The 18793-nt window shown below is 44.9% G+C and overlaps 1 protein-coding gene and 1 pseudogene across 1 annotated transcript; both read right to left on the reverse strand.

Moving 5' to 3' along the window:
• Window positions 1-303: 303 nt before the first annotated feature.
• Window positions 304-2537, reverse strand: LOC123084568 (receptor-like protein EIX2; annotated as a pseudogene).
• An 11812-nt stretch (window positions 2538-14349) lies between these two features.
• On the reverse strand, window positions 14350-17048 carry LOC123084570 (receptor-like protein kinase HAIKU2). Its single transcript, XM_044506099.1, has 4 exons — window positions 16379-17048; window positions 15930-16284; window positions 14770-14854; window positions 14350-14706 (listed from the first exon to the last, which is right to left on the reverse strand). Exons 1-4 carry the CDS (start codon window positions 17046-17048, stop codon window positions 14350-14352), a joined length of 1467 nt encoding a protein of 488 aa, XP_044362034.1.
• Window positions 17049-18793: the final 1745 nt, after the last annotated feature.

Raw genomic sequence — 18793 nt, forward strand, 5'->3', positions numbered from 1 at the left:
CAATGTTGTACTTGAGCTCTGTCTCAAAATTTACAGGATCGAGGCATCCTATATTCATATGCACCATTCGTGTGTGGCATGATCCTTCCAAAAAAAATACAACGAGCATCAGCCAGAAACTAATGAGCATATTCCAAAGTCAGCATATGGGTTTCCTCTTACTCACATCCAGTACTCTACTAGATAACAGAGTCCCATAAGGGCTACACCAACTGTGAAACTCTAACAATGAAGCTATGGAATAAATAAACAAATGAACAGTAGCAAACACAAGAGTTCAAAAGTATTATCATACACAAACAATCAGCACAACATCTGAACAATAGTAATTACAGGAGTTCAAAAGTATTATCATACACGCATAGACAATTATGAATCATCATTATCCTTTACATTAACTTCAACGGAATAAAAATCTCAGCCTAATATGCTGCTTCATGCTTCTTCGGATCTCTTCTTACTCAATTTGTAGTTCCCTTTCTGGCCCAGCTTTTCCATGTGATAACGGCACACACATATATCTGATCATATGTGTGGTCAACCATGTGGAAATAAGCAATCATCCACGCTTTCTTACACAACAAGGCACAGAACACCACCCAGAGACCCAGAATAAATCCCAGAGTGAGTCCAAAATAAAAGGTCATTGGCTCAAAGGAATGTCCATTCATTTTCTGATCGCCTTGCATTGTTACATTCTTTCCAGGGCAACTGTTTGGAAGAGGAGATCCACAAAGACCACTGTTGCCACTGTACATGGAAGGTTGCTCATTGTAGAGGGTGTCAAGCTGACGTCCTGATGGTATTCTCCCTGTTAGATTGTTATCAGACAAGTCCAGGTAGCTCAAATAGGTTATATCTGACAGGCTCAATGGGATCCCGCCAGAAAGCATGTTCCTTGAGAGGTCAAGTGATTCCAAAGCCTGCAAGGCCCCAATCTTATTTGGGATTTTCCCTCTCAACTGGTTCCATGATAGATTCAAGTTTACCAACCCAACAAGAGCAGCTATTTCTTCTGGTATCCCCCCAGTTAATTTGTTTAAAGATAAGTCAATGCTCACCATATCCAAAATGCCAATACCATAATTAAGTTCCCGTCCCTTAATGACCATAGAGGAAAAATAATATGAACCGACCATACTTGAGTAATCGCCGTAAGCTACTAATGAGTCAAGCATAGAATCCTTTACATATGTTCCTGTCATGGCCGTCAGATTTGAGAGATGCCTTGGTATGGTACCTGATAAGCCATTGCCTGCTAGGTTCAGATGGTGAAGGCGACTAAGATTTGAGATGGTGGCTGGGATTTCTCTGTAAAACATATTTGTGTTTAGCCGCAGAAATTGTAATTCAACCAAATCTCCAATCCAGAATGGCAACCTTCCAGAAAAACTATTATTTGATAGATCTAGTGACTTCAATTGTCTCCAATTTTTTAGAACCGATGGGAAGTTGCCAGAGAATCTATTGTTACTCAACATGAGAAAGTACATGGAATTCCCCCCAAAACATTGAGGAAGTTGTCCCTCGAAAAGGTTGCTACTTAAGTCCAACAGAACCAAGATTTCCGCTTTGCAGAGAGATTCGGGAATACGACCAGTTATTTGATTGGAGCGCAGCACTAATGAAATCAAATTTGTAGTCCCAATGTTTGATGGCAATTTTCCAGATAGAGAGTTATTAGACATGTCCAGGCAGGTAATATTTCTTGGTAAGTTGGGGATTTCACCAGTTAGTTTATTTGAACTGATAAAGAAATTTTGCAGTGACATGAATTCCATGTTTCTTGGCAATCTGCCGCTGATTACATTGTCGGAGATGTACAGATACATGGTATTTGCAAATGTAGTGGTGAACCAGTCAGGAAGCCTATCAACTATACCTGTGATTGATATATCCATTGAGCGAATGTCAACTTGGGATCGAAGCCATGCAGGAAACGAAGGGCCAAGTTGGCAAGACCAAAGACCTATCGTTTCTAAAGTAAAGGGTGGTATCCAATCGGGACCAACTCTAAACCTCAAGGAATTACCACTTAATAGTAGCCTCTTTAACCTTGTTAGACTTTTAAAATGTTCTTCAGTGAAGTCACCATTCAAGAAGTTGCCTATGAGATCCATTGTGGTCAAATTGCAGAGCATACCGATCTCAGATGGAACAGGTCCATTGAGATTGTTGTCTCGAAGAACCAATATGGTCAAATTACCGAGCATGCCGATCTCAGATGGCATGATTCCGGTAATATTGTTGGAGCGCAAGTGCAACTCGTGCAGCTTGTTTAAGGGACACTGGGGCATCCTCCCTACAATATCCTTTATATTTCCGCCAATTTGACAATAAGAAAGGTCCAGGATTCTCAGATTGCATAGGTTTTTGAAGCTTGTAGTCATCGTCCCCATGTTACGATTATATGACAAATCAAGGACTTGGAGGGACGTCATATGTGCCAGTGCATCAGGAGCTTGACCGTACTGTTGAGTGTCGGCAAGGTACAGATGCTGGAGGCCTGTCATATTCCAAAACCAACTCTGTGCCATTGGGTGGGCAAAAATGTTGCTAGAGAGATCAAGCTTCTCGAGTTTGGTAAGGTTAATATGTGGGAGTGATTGGTTTGAGGTTGGAAGAGAGCAAAACCCAAGATCAAGGGCCTTCAAAGAAGGAATCATGTTGACAACATAAGGCCAATCAACTATCGTGCTGAGGTTTACTGAATTCATTCCAAGATACTGCAATTTAGGGATGCGTGCTACCCACGAAATGTCTCTCGAGTACATATATTCATTGCAAAATTGGCATGAGAGGTCAAGATGCTGGAGGTTTGAGAGGTTGCCGAGATGAGGGGGCACTCTGCCAGAAAATGGTACCCCAGAGAGGTTGAGATATCTCAATCTCGTCAAAGAGCCCAAGAACTCCGGCATGCAGCCACTTGAGCCGTTGAGGTAATTCATGCTAAGATCAAGGTGCACTAGACGATCCATGGAGAGCAAAGAACTACTTATCTGGCCAACCAAAGCTGTGTCTCTGGTGTACACACCCATGATCTCCTCATCGGAAGTGTACGTGTCTGCATGCAGATTACGAAGATGAAGCCTAAGGACATGGCCGGTCCGGTTGCTGCACTTGACGCCCCTCCAGCGACAGCAGTCTTCCTTGTGCCAAGAGCCAAGGACGCCCAAGGGGTCGCTGGTGATGCCGTGCTTGAAGGACAGCAGGGCATCCCGCTCCCGCGGTATGCAGCTTGCGCCGACCGAGCCGCCGGCCGGCCCGAGCTGAAGCATATAAGCAGGAGCTCGGCACTGGTGGTACGCATGGCGAGGAAGACGATGGGTTCAGCTCTGTGCGGTACGAACGGAGTTTTGTGGCAATTGTGAGCAATATTAGTGAGTCCATGTTTCTGACTGAGTCCATGTCCCTTGCAGACCGGCAATCTGAGGGCAACCCTGTGACTGTGAGCAAGCATGTACACACGTTTTTTTGGGCAAGTTCACGTCAGGAATGGAGAATTCCACACAAACTCCAAGGCCTGAATTCGTCTACTTGTGACAGTCCACAAGCACCGACGTGCACGTTAGGCAAGTGAAGAGCACCACATGGTTTAGTGGAGGTGCAGGCTTTTCCTTCCATTTCTCAGCTCACTGAACGATATACCATAAGTGAAGATAATTTCACGGCAGTTTTATTGTTTCTTTTAGTCCTTGTTGCTGCAGTTGTCCCTGAGAAGTAGGCTATTGAGAACTTGTGCAGGGCTGTGCAATGATCCAATGGTGAGGAGGTTCATCCATCCTGGATAAGCTGAACAAAACTGGCAAGGGAGCTCAGGGTATGGTGCTTTTTTCATGCTTCTTCATGAGGATGAAAAAAATGAAAGCAATGTTAATAATCCTAACAGTTTATCAGCATAGTCACGCGCAGTTGGAGGCTTTGAGAGCGTAGTGTGTTCACCTGGAGCCAGTGTCTGTCGTCAAAAATAAGGCAATGCTCTACCGATCGAAAAGGAAGACTGCAGAAAAGGGAGAGAAGCAAGTGAAGCGCTCCAGCAGAACCAGTACCATCTCTCCTCTGTTAGAACGATGTGAACTCCTGGGATCGTGATTCCTCTACAGCGCCTGGGATCGTCATTCGTCTACAGCGCCTGGGATCGTGATTTGTGTGCAGCTTGGTCGAAGCGGACGGGCGAACAGAGGCATTTTGAAAATATTCGCTAATTAGAAATAAGAAAAATAAACAAAAGTAAACTGTACATGAAAATGTAGAGAAAAAAGAAAAGAAAAAAAATTGAATGAAACCTTCACAAAACCGGACTCAACTACATGGCCGACCCAATAGAATCCAAGGGGGGCCCGCATTTGCTTGACCGCCTATGTGATATGCACGAAATGTCAATTGCATAATAACAATTGTGAGAAAAAATATGTTCGGGGCATTTTAAAATGTTGACATGTTTTATAAATTTTGTTAACGATATTTTTAAATAATATTTTCATTATGTTTTGAAAAATGTTAAACGTGTATTTGAAAGAAATTTTCAACATGTATTATTTAAAAAATAGTTACTCATGTATTTTTTTAAACTGTTCGATGTTTATATGAAAAATGTTTCACATGTATTAAAAAAGTGCAATGTGTATTGAAACTGTTTTAAGTGTTTTTATAAAAAGTTTAACATGTATTAAAAACTGTTCTTAGAAAGTGTTCATCATGCATTTGACAAAATTTCAATGCATATAAAAAATGCTTTGTGTGTACACAAAAAATGCACAACATGTACTAAAAGAGTCGGCATGTTTTTAATGAAAATACAAATAAAGAACAAACAGAAAGAGCGTAAATAAGAATAGGAAAAATGTAAAACCGACGAAGGGGCACAATTGAAAATACCAACCGGCCACCACGACCAACCCGGCAGCACATTCTCTTCTTTAAATCCCATAGCAATGTGTTGGCAAACTACAAAGGCGTGCAATTGAAAATTAGTAAGGGATTCAAAGTTAATAATATGAGGATGTTTTTTTGGAGGGAGGGGGCAATGGCCCCCTCGGAAATTTGTATTATTTTTAGAAACATACTTTTTTTATATCACGGCGTACAATTATACCCATGTATACTCGCCTTCTCCACTTACGCGAAGCTCTCGCCTCCTCCATCAACCCGAAGCTCACATCTTCCCCACTGGTCGTCGGACTGGTGGCCCTGGTTGATGCCACCCTGCCACCTTACTCAATTGTTGTGCCTTCTAACAGATGTTTTGAAGCTTACAATTGTCTGCTCTAAAGTGGATGGGTATCCGATCTATGTTTTACTCGAGTCTCTAAACTACCTGCAAAAAATGGAGATTCAGATTGGTTGCAGATTGGTAGATATGAACACACTGAATAACCTGTCATGTTAGCACCCAAAGTTGTTTTTGGTCTGTGATATGGAAATTGGCAAAAATGTTTTAGTACAATTCAGAGTTTTTGCCTCAAAAGTTTTCCGCCCAAATCTCGCGTCATGTCTTTCTCGCACGATTTCTCCCACCCGTGTATTTCCCGCCCAATTTTTCTAGCCATGTGTTTTCTGCTAGAAAGTTTCCCACCAGATTTCTCATGTTGCATGATTCCCGTGCAGTTTCTCATGTTCGGAAATTTCCCACATAATTTCTCGTGCCATGCAATTCCTGCCCGATTTCTTTGGCCACTGTGTTTCCCGCCCGATTTCTTCTGCCATTGTGTTTCCTGCCCGAGGTTTTCCTACCATATTTCTCCTGTCGCGTGTTTCCCGCCAAATTTCTAGCGCCGCGTGTTCACCCCCTGATGTCTCCTATCTGGAAGTATCCCTCTCTATTTCCGATGATCATTTAATCGAATGACATGAAGAATTTAGTTGTAAATAGAAAGACAAGGTTGACTAAATTCACACAATTGGTTGGCATCGACATCAATCGAGTTGGCTAAATCTAGGATTTGGGATGAGATCGGATAAAACATGGCATGGTCGAGTGCCCTAGTTGCTATTAGTTTTCCTCGGTTCATGTACAAGCGCCGTATCATGAAAAAAGATATCGATGGCAGGTGTGATGGAGAAGGAAGCATGAGAGTGGGAGCCCTAGACATCCGGCGGCACGGTTTATGGATGGTATTGAATGTGCATTATAATATTCTATGTTTTTGTATAATTGTGCACTTCTTTTAGAGGAGTGTAATTATTCAGTTATTAATATAAGTTACCATTTTTTCTATTTTCTAATAGATAATGCATATTATGTCTAATTATTGCATGCTTGATAATCCATCTTTTTTTGTCAAATTGGGTCGTAGATCGCGAGGGTACGTTGCCGCCATCGACATCTTCTTAGGGCTCAAACCAACTTGCGTAGTACAACCAGAAAAACAAGCACCCAAGGGATTCCCATGCTAGTCAAAAAATGTAGCAAAGGCCCCAATCAAATACCCATAGTAGTAGGCTTAAGCACACCACAGATCAGGACGTCAACCAATGAAACAAATTGGCGAAAACTTTGTAAGATTTCAGGTGAAATCACGGTAAGTAGAAGGTGAGGAAGCCATAGAATGGAGAACGCCCATGGCGGAGTCGTTCCAGAACCTTTAGCATTGAAGGCCTTTCCTGCGGATCTGTGACGCTGCAATCCATGCCCAACCGAACATGGTCGCCACAAGCACCAACGTCTATTTGTGACAGTCCACAAGCACCGACGTGCACGTTAGGCAAGTGAAGAGCACCACATGGTTAGGTAGAGGTGCTGGCTTTTCCTTTCATTTCTCAGCTCACTGAACGATGCATATAAGTGAAGATAATTTGAGGGCAGTTTTAGTCTTCCTTTCTTTTTTACCGAAAAAGGGTTACCCCGCTTTGTATTACAAAGCAACAACACCGATACAACTAACGAAGGTGTTGAGGCGGAAGCAGCACATGCACACCCAAAAGAAGAGAGAGAAAATACAAAACTGGCAAGTAGGTTATTGTTGATGCAGTTGTCCCTGAGAAGTACTCCCTCCGTTCAGACTTACTCGTCCAAGAAATGAATGTATCTAGATGTATTTCAGTTGTAGATACATCCATTTTTATCCATTTTTATGGCAAGTAATTCCGATCGGAGGGAGTAGGTTATTGAGAACTTGTGCAGGGTTGTGCAATGATCCAATGGCGAGGAGGTTCATCCAGGATGAGCTGAACAAAACTGGCAAGGGAGCTCAGGGTATGGTGCTTTTATCATGCTCCTTCGTGAGGATGAAAAACATGAAATCAATGTTAATAATTCTAACAGTTTATCAGCATTGTCACGCGCAGTTGGAGGCTTTGAGAGCGTACTGTGTTCACCTGGAGCCAGTGTCTACCCTAAAAAATAGAGTTGCTCTCTCCTCCCCTCGTCTCCCCTCCCGCGATGCTCCCATGAGCACCGGGGGGAGGGGGGGAGGGGGGGATCCCTAGCGCCGCCGCGAGCAGCCCCCCTCCTCGCTCCTTCCTCCCTCGCCACCGCCTCGACGTACTGGCGGGCAAAGCCCGGCCAGTGCTGGCGGCGGCGGGGCGCTCTCCTTCCCCCGCTCGATCCGGTGGGCGCGGGCCTCTAGATCGGGCGGCGACGCGGCGTTTGCTCGGGGCGCGGCGGCGCGGCGGCAGCAGCCGTCAGCGGACTCGCGGGCTATGGGCGGTGGTGGTGCGCGGTGGGTTCTAGCGGCGTCGGTCGGCCAGATCTAGGCCCAGGCGGCGCGGGCCGAGGGCGGCGTGAGCTGCGGGTGTCCGCCCCTGCCGTGGCTGGTGGTGGTGGAGGCGCAGCGGCGGTGGTAGGTGGGCGTGTTGGTCGGGCTCCAGGCGTTTCGCCAGCTGGACGACGGCGGCAGCACAGATGGGCTGCCCGGTGAGTATTCTTGGCGATTGGCGGTGGTCCGTGGGGATCCTCCTTGCCGGTGGTCGAATCTGCGTCGGTGGCTTTGCGCGGGTCTGCGTCGGCCGCTGCGGTGGGGCGGCACAGGGGTGTGTCCGGTGGGGAGGTTGGCTGGAGGGATGGGCGGCGCCGACGTGCTTGGGCCACCCATCACTGGCACAGGGGTGTGCTGGTCCGGATGCGTCCGCTCCCCCACCTCCCCCTTTCCCCGTTCGTGTGCGGGTCGTCGCGGCTCCGATGACGTTCAAGGCGGGGCGTATGCTATGGTTCGTCGGTCGGGGGAGTCCCTGTGGCTCAAAGTTGATCTCTTTGGATGGTCTTGGGGGTGTCAGGATGCTGGGCGGCGGCCCTGGCGGCGGGAGGCACGACGTTCGTGGGCAGAACTTGCGCCTCGGGTGCGGGCGAGCGGCCATGGCCACGCGGGTGGGTGGTCGCTGGTGGTTGGCGGTGCTAGGATGCGTTGGAGGGGTAGGCGTGCTGGGGTTCATCACTTGTCCAATCTTGTATTGGCCGACGGCGGCAGCGTCCGTGGACACCGTATCCTTCATGAAGGCTCCGTTGCGGTGCCCTTACTCCTTCGAGTTGCTCCGGGTGAAAACTCGATCTTTTGGTTCTTTGGTCCCTTTGGTCCCGGTTGGTGGCACCAACCAGAACCAAAGAACATCCACGCGTTAGCATTTCAGGGGCTGGGTTTTTTATTTTTTTTGAAAGGGGTGGGGGTGGGGGGTTAATTTAGGTGTTTCATATATTGTGTTAGCTAGCTAATTAATAGAGAGAAGCGTCCTTTCTTATGTCCGTGCTTGATGGACGCTACGTACTGTACATAGAGAGGCCCTCGACACGCTAGCTAGTAAGAAAATGAAGGAAACCATTAAGTACAGAAGTTCGTCATGCATACCGAGAAAAGTGATCGATCGACCTCTCCGTCTCCGAGAGATTGGTCGAACAACAAGTTTTCGTATTATCTATCCGACGCTACTGGCTACATACATATATACAATATGTAAGATCTCTTACAATCCCCTAGCATTTGAAATCAACTTCCACATGGGTATTCTCCGGCTTTATTGATGACGTGGTCAAGAAAGAATCCCGCCAATTCCTCTTGAATTGCTTTCATGCGATCTTGTGGTAGTAGTTCATTCCGCATCTGCGACGCTTAATTTGAAGAAGGGGGTTAATAAATATATATGAATGAAACTCAACAGAAATGATGGTGTAATAAAATGAAATTGTGAATATTATTATTTACGCACTTCATATTGTCTTTTAGAGTAGCCCCGCTTAATTTTCAAAGTCGCGTTGTAGATGAACTCGCACACGTAGTATCCACAGAAATCATTCCCTTGTTCCTGCCACAAGCACTTTATGAGAAATAGAGGTCAATCAAACTGATAATGAAGCATTATAAATGACATTGATGAAAGTATAGCTATAGAATCAACGGAAGATGCACGCACTAGCTAGCTAGTAGTACTTATTTTCGGGTATGTATATCGCAGCTCCTTCGGCAGTCCCGGAGTTTCTGCGGTGAACTTTTCTCAAACCCTGCAAGACAAAGGAAATAATTATTATTACTTGAGACAACAGGAAATAAATAAAAAGTTGCCGATATGGTGCGATAATGATCGTTTGAACTTACTTGTTGAGCATTTTAGTCATGTCTGCATAGGTTTCGGAATCTTTTTGTCTCGAGTCTAAGACGGTTACTAGTCCCCGCTCAAGCTTAATCTCCAGAAGAACATAGTGGAAGCTGCACACGCATGCATAACTCATCAATTACATTACTATAACCTCGCTTGAGTAATAAGGAGAAGAAGAAAGGAATAGAGGAGAAAGAAGAAGAAAGGAATAGAGGAGAAAAAATTCCTTTCTTCTTCTCCTCTTCTTTTTCTTCTTTTTTCCTCTTCTTATTTATTTCTCCTCTTCTTTCTCTCCTCTTCTTCTCCTTTCTTCCTCTTTTTATTTTCCTTTTTCCCCTCCTTCTTTTTCTTCTTCTTCCTTATCTTCCTAGCTAGATCTATAATACTAATCTAAAAATGTAACTTTTGCATATATAAAAACTTTTTCTTCTTCTTCCTTCTTCCTTCTCTTCCTTCTTTTCCTAAATATATAAAAAATTTCTAAAAATGAAACTAACCTAAAATGTACTAAATCAGAGAACATATATAGATAAAACTAACCTAAAATGTACCCAAATGTACTAAAAATCTAACTTTTATATGCAAAGAGAATATACATACATATATACATTTTTATAAAAAGGCAAAAAACAAATCATCATATATATGAACAAAAAATTTAAAAAAAGGACATATAATCAGATATACACACATACATATACTCACACATATACATATAATCTAGAAAAAAACATCATATATATGTGAAAAAACAGAGGAGAGGACAGGGGCGGCGGCGCCGGCGCCTGACCAAGGAGAGGTGCGGAGTTGTCGGGGCAGGGACAGAGGCACGGCGGCGGCGTCGGTGTACAGGGTGGCGACGGCGGTGTGGTCGGTGCAGGGGCGACGTCGACGTGGTCGGGGCAGGGGTGATGGCGTCGACGGGGCAAAGGGCGGCGACGACGTCGACGGGGCGGGTCGGGGGCGCGGCAGAGGCACGGCGAGGGCGCGCGGAGTGGTCGGGGGGCAGGGGCGAAGGCGGCGTGGTCGGGGCGGGGCAACGGCGGCGTGGTCGGGGGCTCGGCAGAGGCACGACGAGCTCGGGCAGCCTGGCTGCGTCGTCGGAGGGATCGAAGAACTGACGAAATTTTCACGATTGCTGGCTTATATAGCAAAGGCATTGGTACTGGTTCGTGGCACCAACCGGTACCAATGCCCCCCTTTAGTCTCGATTGGTGTCACCAACCGGGACCAAAGGTCTCTTTTCAGCAGCCCAAGGGCGGGAAGCGGCGGCCTTTGGTCCCGGTTGGTGGTACCAACCGGGACTAAAGGGTGGGCATTGGTACTGGTTGGTGCCACGGACCGGTACCAATGCACCCCCTTTAGTCCCAGTTGGTGCCACCAACCGGGACCAAATGCCCCTATGCTGCCCACGTCGCGACCAAAGTTTAGTCCCACCTCGCTAGTTAAGAGGGGCGCGCAGTGGTTTATAAGCCCCACTATCGCACCCCTCTCGAGCTCCTCTCTACTGCAGGCTTACGGGCCTACTTGCTACTGCTTTGCATGATAGGCCTTCTAAGCCTACTGCGGGCCTGAATCCTGGCCCATGGATGGGTTTCTAGTCGTATTCAGGCCGTGGTGGCCTAGTTGGTGGCAATTTTTTTATTTTTTCCCCTTTTTTTGTTTTCTTTTTTGCTTTATTTATTTTGTTTTGTTTCTACTTACAACAACATACTTATTTATTTTATTTTATTTTGTTTATAATTACTTATTTATTTTATTTTATGATAATTCTTTTTGCTATTAAAGTTTCTAACAAAAAAAGTTCTTTATGAATATTCTTTTTGCTTTTAATGATTTTGAACAGAAAATACTTTGATAATTTTAGTTGCATCAATTTTATATAATTTTAGTTTCAATAATATTAGAAGTTGCTTATAATGTTTTGAACAAAAAATACTTTGATAATTTTAGTTTCATAAATTTTATTTATGTTATTAAAGTTTTTTTTTGTTTCTACTTATCTATTTTATTAAAGTTTATATCATTTTGTTTCAAATTACTTATTTATTTTATTTTATTTTGTTTCTGATTTTATTTGTTATTTTTCATGCATTTACTGATTATTTTGAGCTATAAGACCATGAAATTGAAAAGCGTTTGAAATGAACTCTGAAAAGGTTCCAAGTTGGCATGGTATCATCATTTCACCCTCATAGCATGTGCAAGAAAGTAGAGAGGCTTACGGCAAAAACTGGATGCACTTCGTGTACAAAACAGACAATCTCCTTCGAAGTATCAGGGTTTCATACGGAAACTCGTCTGTTACAAAGGAATTTCATTTTTTTGAACTTATTTGAACCCCCTTGTTTTTCTGTGTTCAAAATGCACCATTCAAAGCCACATCATCAATTTACAACCCTTTCTGACTTCATTTGTTATTTTTCATGCATTTACTGATTATTTTAAGCTATAAGACCATGAAGTTGAAAAGCATTTGAAATGAACTCTGAAACCAAAGTACATACATAGTTCTCCAGAGCATTAAAACCAAAGTACATACATAGTTCTCATTGAACAACATATAGCTCTCTAGAGCATCTAATTAAACCATACATTGAAATATGTAAAACATTTCAATGCAAAAACAAATGCGATCATAGTCGCAACCAAGGTAACAACTGATCCAACTGCATAATGATACCAAGCCTCGGTATGAATGGCATATTTTCTAATCTTTTATATCTTCAACCGCATTGCATCCATCTTGATCTTGTGATCATCGACGACATCCACAACATGCAACTCCAATATCATCTTCTCCTCAATTTTTCTTATTTTTTCCTTCAAGTAATTGTTTTCTTCTTCAACTAAATTTAACCTCTCGACAATAGGGTCGGTTAGAATTTCCGGTTCAACAACCTCGTAGATAAATAAAATCTATGTCACATTGGTCGGCATAATTGTCATAAACAATAAATAAACCAAATAGTTATGAAAAGATAATATATACCACATCTGAATCATAGACAGGACGAGGGCCAAAGGGGGCGGATACCAAAACCATCGCACTATATAATAACAAGGAATAATAAAAGTAAGAAAATTAGACAAGCATCTATCTGAAGTCAGAATTTTTTTCTTTCAGAAAGAAGATAAGAACAAGAGGCTCACCACGGTGGTGCCGGCGATGAGATCCGTGCGGGCGATCGACGATGGTGAAGACGGGGTGGGGACGGGGCGTGACGGACCACTAAATCTAGACAAATCTCGTTGAAAATGAAGCTCGGAGGTCGAGTTTCGAGCGGAGAAAGCTTAACGAGTGTGGCTCGGGCATTTCATCGAACACCTCATGTGCATAGGAGGTGAACTAGAGCATCCAAATGCCCTCCCCTCGCCGGCTTGACAAAACAGAGCACTGTGGAGTGCTCTGCCGCGGCGATGAGGTATATATAGGCAAGTTATTTGTCCCGGTTTGTGGCATGGACCGGGACTAAAGCCACCCTTCTGTCCCGATTCAAGCCAAGAACCGGGACCAATGGTTGTGGGCCAGCAGCGAGGACCATTGGTCCCGGTTCATGGCTCGAACCGGGACAAATGGTTCCACACGAACCGGGACCGATGCCCACGAGGCCCCGGCCGGCCCACTGGGCTCACGAACCGGGTCTAATACCTCCCATTGGTCCTGGTTCTTCAAGAACCGGGACTAATGGGCTGACCAGGGCCGAACGGTAGCCCTGTTTTCTACTAGTGCTAGTACTCCCTTCGTCTCAAAATAAGTGTCTTGAGCTTAGTACAAATATGTACTAGAGCTAGTACAAAGTTGAAACACTTATTTTGGTACGGAAGGAGTATTGATGTTATGCCAAATAGTTCCCCATGACTAGCAACAAGAAGTCTGCACACACATCCAGAAGGGAAACAAACAAGTAACAAAATTCTGGACAAACGAAGCTACTAAGAACAATATATGACAACTAGCAAGTATCGATAGGACAGCAAAATGTTCTGAGAATAAGGCAGAACAGATATACTCCCTCGGTAAAGAAATATAAGAGCGTTTAGATCACTACTTTAGTCCTATCCTATCTAGGATTAGCTAACACATGAGTCCTATCCATTTGTATTGTTCCATGGATGTCGTACTTGAACAGAGGGGGTAGTTACTTGCACTTGAGTCCTATCTAGGATTTTACAAAATTGAGCTAGTAATCATATATTCATATGCACCATTTATCTTGCCATGATCCTTCCAAAAAAATACAAATGAGCGTCAGCCTAAAACCAATGTGCAAACTCCTGAGTCATTTATACAATGAGTCTTAACAAATGTATGCAGTTTTAATACTAACATGGAAATAAAAGAATAGCAAAATGGCAGCCAAGTGTGCCGCTGTTTAGGGTCCTAAAGAATAGCAACATGGACAGAGCAACAAGGCTGGAATGATGGGACTGAAGTTCAATAGGTCGCCCATATTTAGGGTCCTTCTATTCTGTTACATTCAACATATATAACAATGTTGAGAACTTCCTATTCCTAATCATTTTAAGCTGAGTTTAATACAAAGTTTATCTGAATTATCTCAATTACTTCATTTAAAATGGCAACATACCAGAATTATTCATTCCAATGCCACATTTCAATTAACGGAAGCATATCTGAGACCTGGGGAAGCCTTTTGCTATAATCTGAAAGGAAATTCACGGCTCTCCAAAAACTGGTTTAATGTTCACTTCTCATCATCCCCAATCAAGTCCACCTTGACCATCTACGACAAAAGCAAAATGGACGAAATCAACAAGACATTTACTTCCTTGAGCCACAAAATATTTCTAGCTTGTAAATCAACTCTTGATCTTATTAAACGCTTCGTCAAATTTGCCTTCTAGTTGGGTTTCGCTGATCAACTGGGATGCAGAGATCAGCTGCTGCAGGATCTCCCCAAGTCTCCTGATGGCCCTGATCACTTGAGATATCTCCCTGATTTGCTGGAACTTGAGCCCTCTGACCCACAAATACACAACTTCCATTAGATCAGGCCGGAAGTGACTCCACGGCCAATCTGGATCTGTTGTCAGCATTGACAACTCAGACGGCAGTATATTAGGTGCCTTGCATTCATGCTGGAGGTTTGCAACACTCTGTTGTGCCTCTTGCCACTGGTAGACTCTTCCCTTAGTTTTGGGGCATCCTGAAGCTTTCTTGTCAAACAAAACACAAAAGCAGAGCCACCATCTTGTCTACAGTAGAATCTTTCAAAGTACCACTGAACACAGCTCTGTCAATGTCAGTTCATCTGCTGAGCTGATCTCATATGCCACTTTGCCCTTCACAACAGAGGCCGGGGTACTCCCCTTTTCGGAAAAAAAAATACCGCCCTTCACTTGGACTACATCCTCACTGGTGATGCATCTGAAACAAAAAGGATGCGCCCAATAAGAATTCACGAAAAGAAATGGATATTGACACATCAGATAAATTCTTTAAATTCAAGCAGACAAGAACAAAATCTTTCACAGAATCACCATACAAACTACACTGCAATTTATAATCACTCAGAGGAGGTTACATTTAATACTACAGTCTACCAGTTACTGATCATCCAATTTAGTAAAATACTCCCTCCGTTCCATAACGTAAGACGTTTTTCCACACTAGTGTAGTATCGAAAAACGTCTTACATTATGGCACGGAGGGAGTAGTTGTGTTCTACACCAGGTGCCCAAGAACATCACAAATTTGCTCTCTGAAAATGTTGACAGTGGGAATACTTCCTAAATTTCGAGAAGTTGTCAGAAACATACTGTGTTGCCTACTTAACATAGTATTCTGTTACAAGAAAATCCATCTCGCAAGTTCCAAATGAGCAAGCACATTGTAGCAGACAGGAACACAACAAACTCTGTTTCCATAGCATTATGAACAACGTACACGGATAAAAGCAAGTAAAGGGCATTAGTTTGGGAGGAAGCAACATTTTGTTATAAAGGTGCTGCAATCAGGGATGCTCCTTTTCCTTTCATTTTTTCATGTGAACAATAGGGAAGGCCCTTGCTTATTCTTATTTTTATTCCTTTTATTGAAAAGGGCTTTCGCACCGTTTTATATATAAAGCAACGATCATCAACAACCCGGTACAAACGCATGCCACCACAACACACGCACACACTCAAGGCAGGATACATAGGCGCTGAGCACAGCAACACCACCCCTAGCACTAACGCCACCGCGAGGAGATGAAGCCACATACGACGAACCGTGGGCTCCAAGGTGGCGCCTTCAAGAATGCTCAGCGTGTCGACCCCCGTGTAGCCAGAGGAGGGCGAAGCGGGGGTGGGATCGTGCTCGACCTGTTAAGCCAGTCAGATGGCGCGTCTTTTATTTTCTTAAAGTAACTAAGGCACTTGGTTTTAGCGTGTGGCCTTAGAGGTTTAGGAGGCCATGGAATGGGCCACGTCCACGGCTGCGGCGGAGTCGTTTGAGAGCCATCTGCATGGACGGCCTTTGCTTTGGATCCCCAACGGTACAATCCACACCCAGCCTGAACACGGCCGCCATCTCCTCCATGTACCGCGCTTGATGAGGGATGCCCTTGTCCACGCCAGTGTTGAACATTTTCAGATGGTTTGCCATCAATTCATTGCAGTTGTCCTGAGCCCAAATTGCCAATAGACCATCTGCTCCATTGGCCAACTTCCCTGTGACTAGCTCCAGCAGCAGCACGCCGAAGCTGTAAATGTCTACCTTCTCTGTCAGCTGGCTTGCCACGACACCATACTCTGTAAGTAATCAGCTACAATCAGTACTAGTTAGAAGACCAAGCTAGTTAAGACATAATTCCATTTCATGGATCGATCACCTGGCATAGCATACCTGGGGCTCCATACCCAAAGTTACCAACTGGAATATCCGCGATCGGCAATGGTTGGTTGAGCCCGGCAATGCTCATCTGCGCAGCACCAAAACTGGAGATCTTCACATTCTGCTCTTGATCAAGCAAGATCTTGTTAGAGTTGATGTTGTGGTGGACAACAGGTCTGTTGCATCCGTGGTGCAAGTGGCAGAGCCCTTGGGCCACGCCGACGGCGATGGCAATCCTCTGTGGCCAGCTCAGTGGCTGCTCGCCCCCCTCCCGCCGGTGCAGCCAGTAGTCAAGGCCGCCATTCACCGGGTACTCGTAGACAAGCATGATCGCGTCTTCCCTCTGGATGAAGTGCAGGACATTGATGATGTTGTCATGACAGATGCTGGCTAACAGGATCATTTCCGACTTGCAGCGGTTCTTGACATTGTCATCCACTAGGAGTGCTGGGTTTGCATTCTGGAACTTCTTGACAAGCAGCGTAGTCGGGAGACCAATGCCAGCGGCTCCCTGCACGTGGACTACGTACAGTTGTTCGCCCTCCCCAATCCTTCTGCTAGCCCACATGCTTCTCTGATTATTTTCAGTAAGGCTGTCGACTATGCCTTGATCGTTGCACTCGATAGGCGGCGGTGGTGCCGCAGGACGGCTGCTGCGCTTGAACCACCGTGATCCGGGCATTTCCGGCAGCGACAAGGGTGGTCAACCTGCAGCTATGAGAGGCAGAGAGACATACATGTTGGTGATTAGTTTGGCAGGCACAACAAAGATGGGTGAATCATCTGAAGAAATTTATACCAGGAATCCAGGATTCATTCAATTACCAGTGAAAAACAGATGGTAAAATTCATAACCCAGCTGTAGTATCTGGCTGACCTGCTGCTGTAGTGTAGTGCAGTAGGAGTATAGGAGGTGTTCAATTCAGTTAATGTTGCTGCTTACCGGTAACTAGAAGAGAGGGGAGCAACACAAAAGGGAAGGTGTGCGCGAAAGGAATTTGGAGGCGGTCGGAGCCGGAGAATACGGCGGCTTCGGAATTGACACGGGACACGTACCGTGGAACGGCCAGTCGTGGTGCCGTCCGACCATGGCTTCCGGGGCACACCAGCCGCAGCCGCATCTCCCGTACCGGCACACCCGTCTCCTGCGTGCGGTACGGGCACAGGCACAGCAGCCGCATCTGCCTCGCACGACGGCCTACTGTCCCCGTCCCAGCTCGCCTGAGCAACAACCACAGCGACAACAACGAACGCCTCCATGGTCTCCTCCGGATCCACAACGCCGAGAGAGCGTGGATGGGAGGGGATTAGGGTGGGGGAGAAGAAGACCATGGCTGGGAGTCGTGGTATGTACGTTGGCAAGAAGGGATGGCGTGGGGAAAGGAGGAAGAGGAGGAGGAAGAAGAAGAAGAAGAAGATAGAAATGAGGTGGGAGGCGAGGGTCCATTTATATATCAGGCATATATATATAAGCATACGTGTGCCGCCAATAAGCATATAGTAGAAAGGAGGACGTAGCAGTACCGCCCAGCCTTTTGGATACATGGCAGGGTTCAAAAAATTCGACTAAATTTCGGCAAGGTTGTCCAACATGCATTTGTAAAAAAATGAGATTGCATACAGTAGCACTGACACTCAATATATATACCTCGGTTCAGCCGCCGTCGTCGCTGCCGTCTATCACAGTACAGTACAGTAATGCTCTGTATCTCCACTCCATTCGGATGGGGAGGGCTACCCCTTGGGTCTGCTCTAGCGTAACGTGGGACATGTTTGGTTCCAATAAGTCACCTGACTTATAAATCAGGTGACTTAAAACCAGTGATTTATAAGTCACGCATGTTTGGTTGCCATCTGACTTATAAGTCACGTGAACACATCTTTCCACCTTGTTTTTTTATGTAAAGATGGTGAGACCCATGTAAAAAGGGATGACTTATAAATTTTAAGTGGGGTGGAGCAACTTATGACTTATAAGTTGGGGTGACTTATAAGTTGGGTCCGTTTGGTAAAATAAGTTACTTTTTACACTTTTTGACTTATAAGTTGGTGACTTATTTGGAACCAAACAGGGCCTTGGTGTTCATGTTCATGGGACAGATTATAGACGGTGAAACCGAGGCGATCCCTTTGGAAAGTGCACAACGGACGCAACAAGTCCATGTCGAGAGCTAGTTGGGGCCGGCGAAGAGTCCAATGCGTCAAACATTGGCCTTATTCTCATCAGGAGAGATCGTCCATCGCCAATGTTAGAATAATTTCAAGGTCATGGTCGATCCATCAAAGACAGGAAGTCACACGGACAAGAGAAACTAGTACACGGATATTTGTTTAACGAAATTCACAAACATGACTACACCATATCCCGGGGCATGATTACAGGCACACCTCCCCAATAGTACCAATCATATAAGCCCTCTAGGGCAC

Source organism: Triticum aestivum, chromosome 4A (genome assembly GCF_018294505.1).
Source record: "Triticum aestivum cultivar Chinese Spring chromosome 4A, IWGSC CS RefSeq v2.1, whole genome shotgun sequence".
Taxonomy (NCBI): domain Eukaryota; kingdom Viridiplantae; phylum Streptophyta; class Magnoliopsida; order Poales; family Poaceae; genus Triticum; species Triticum aestivum.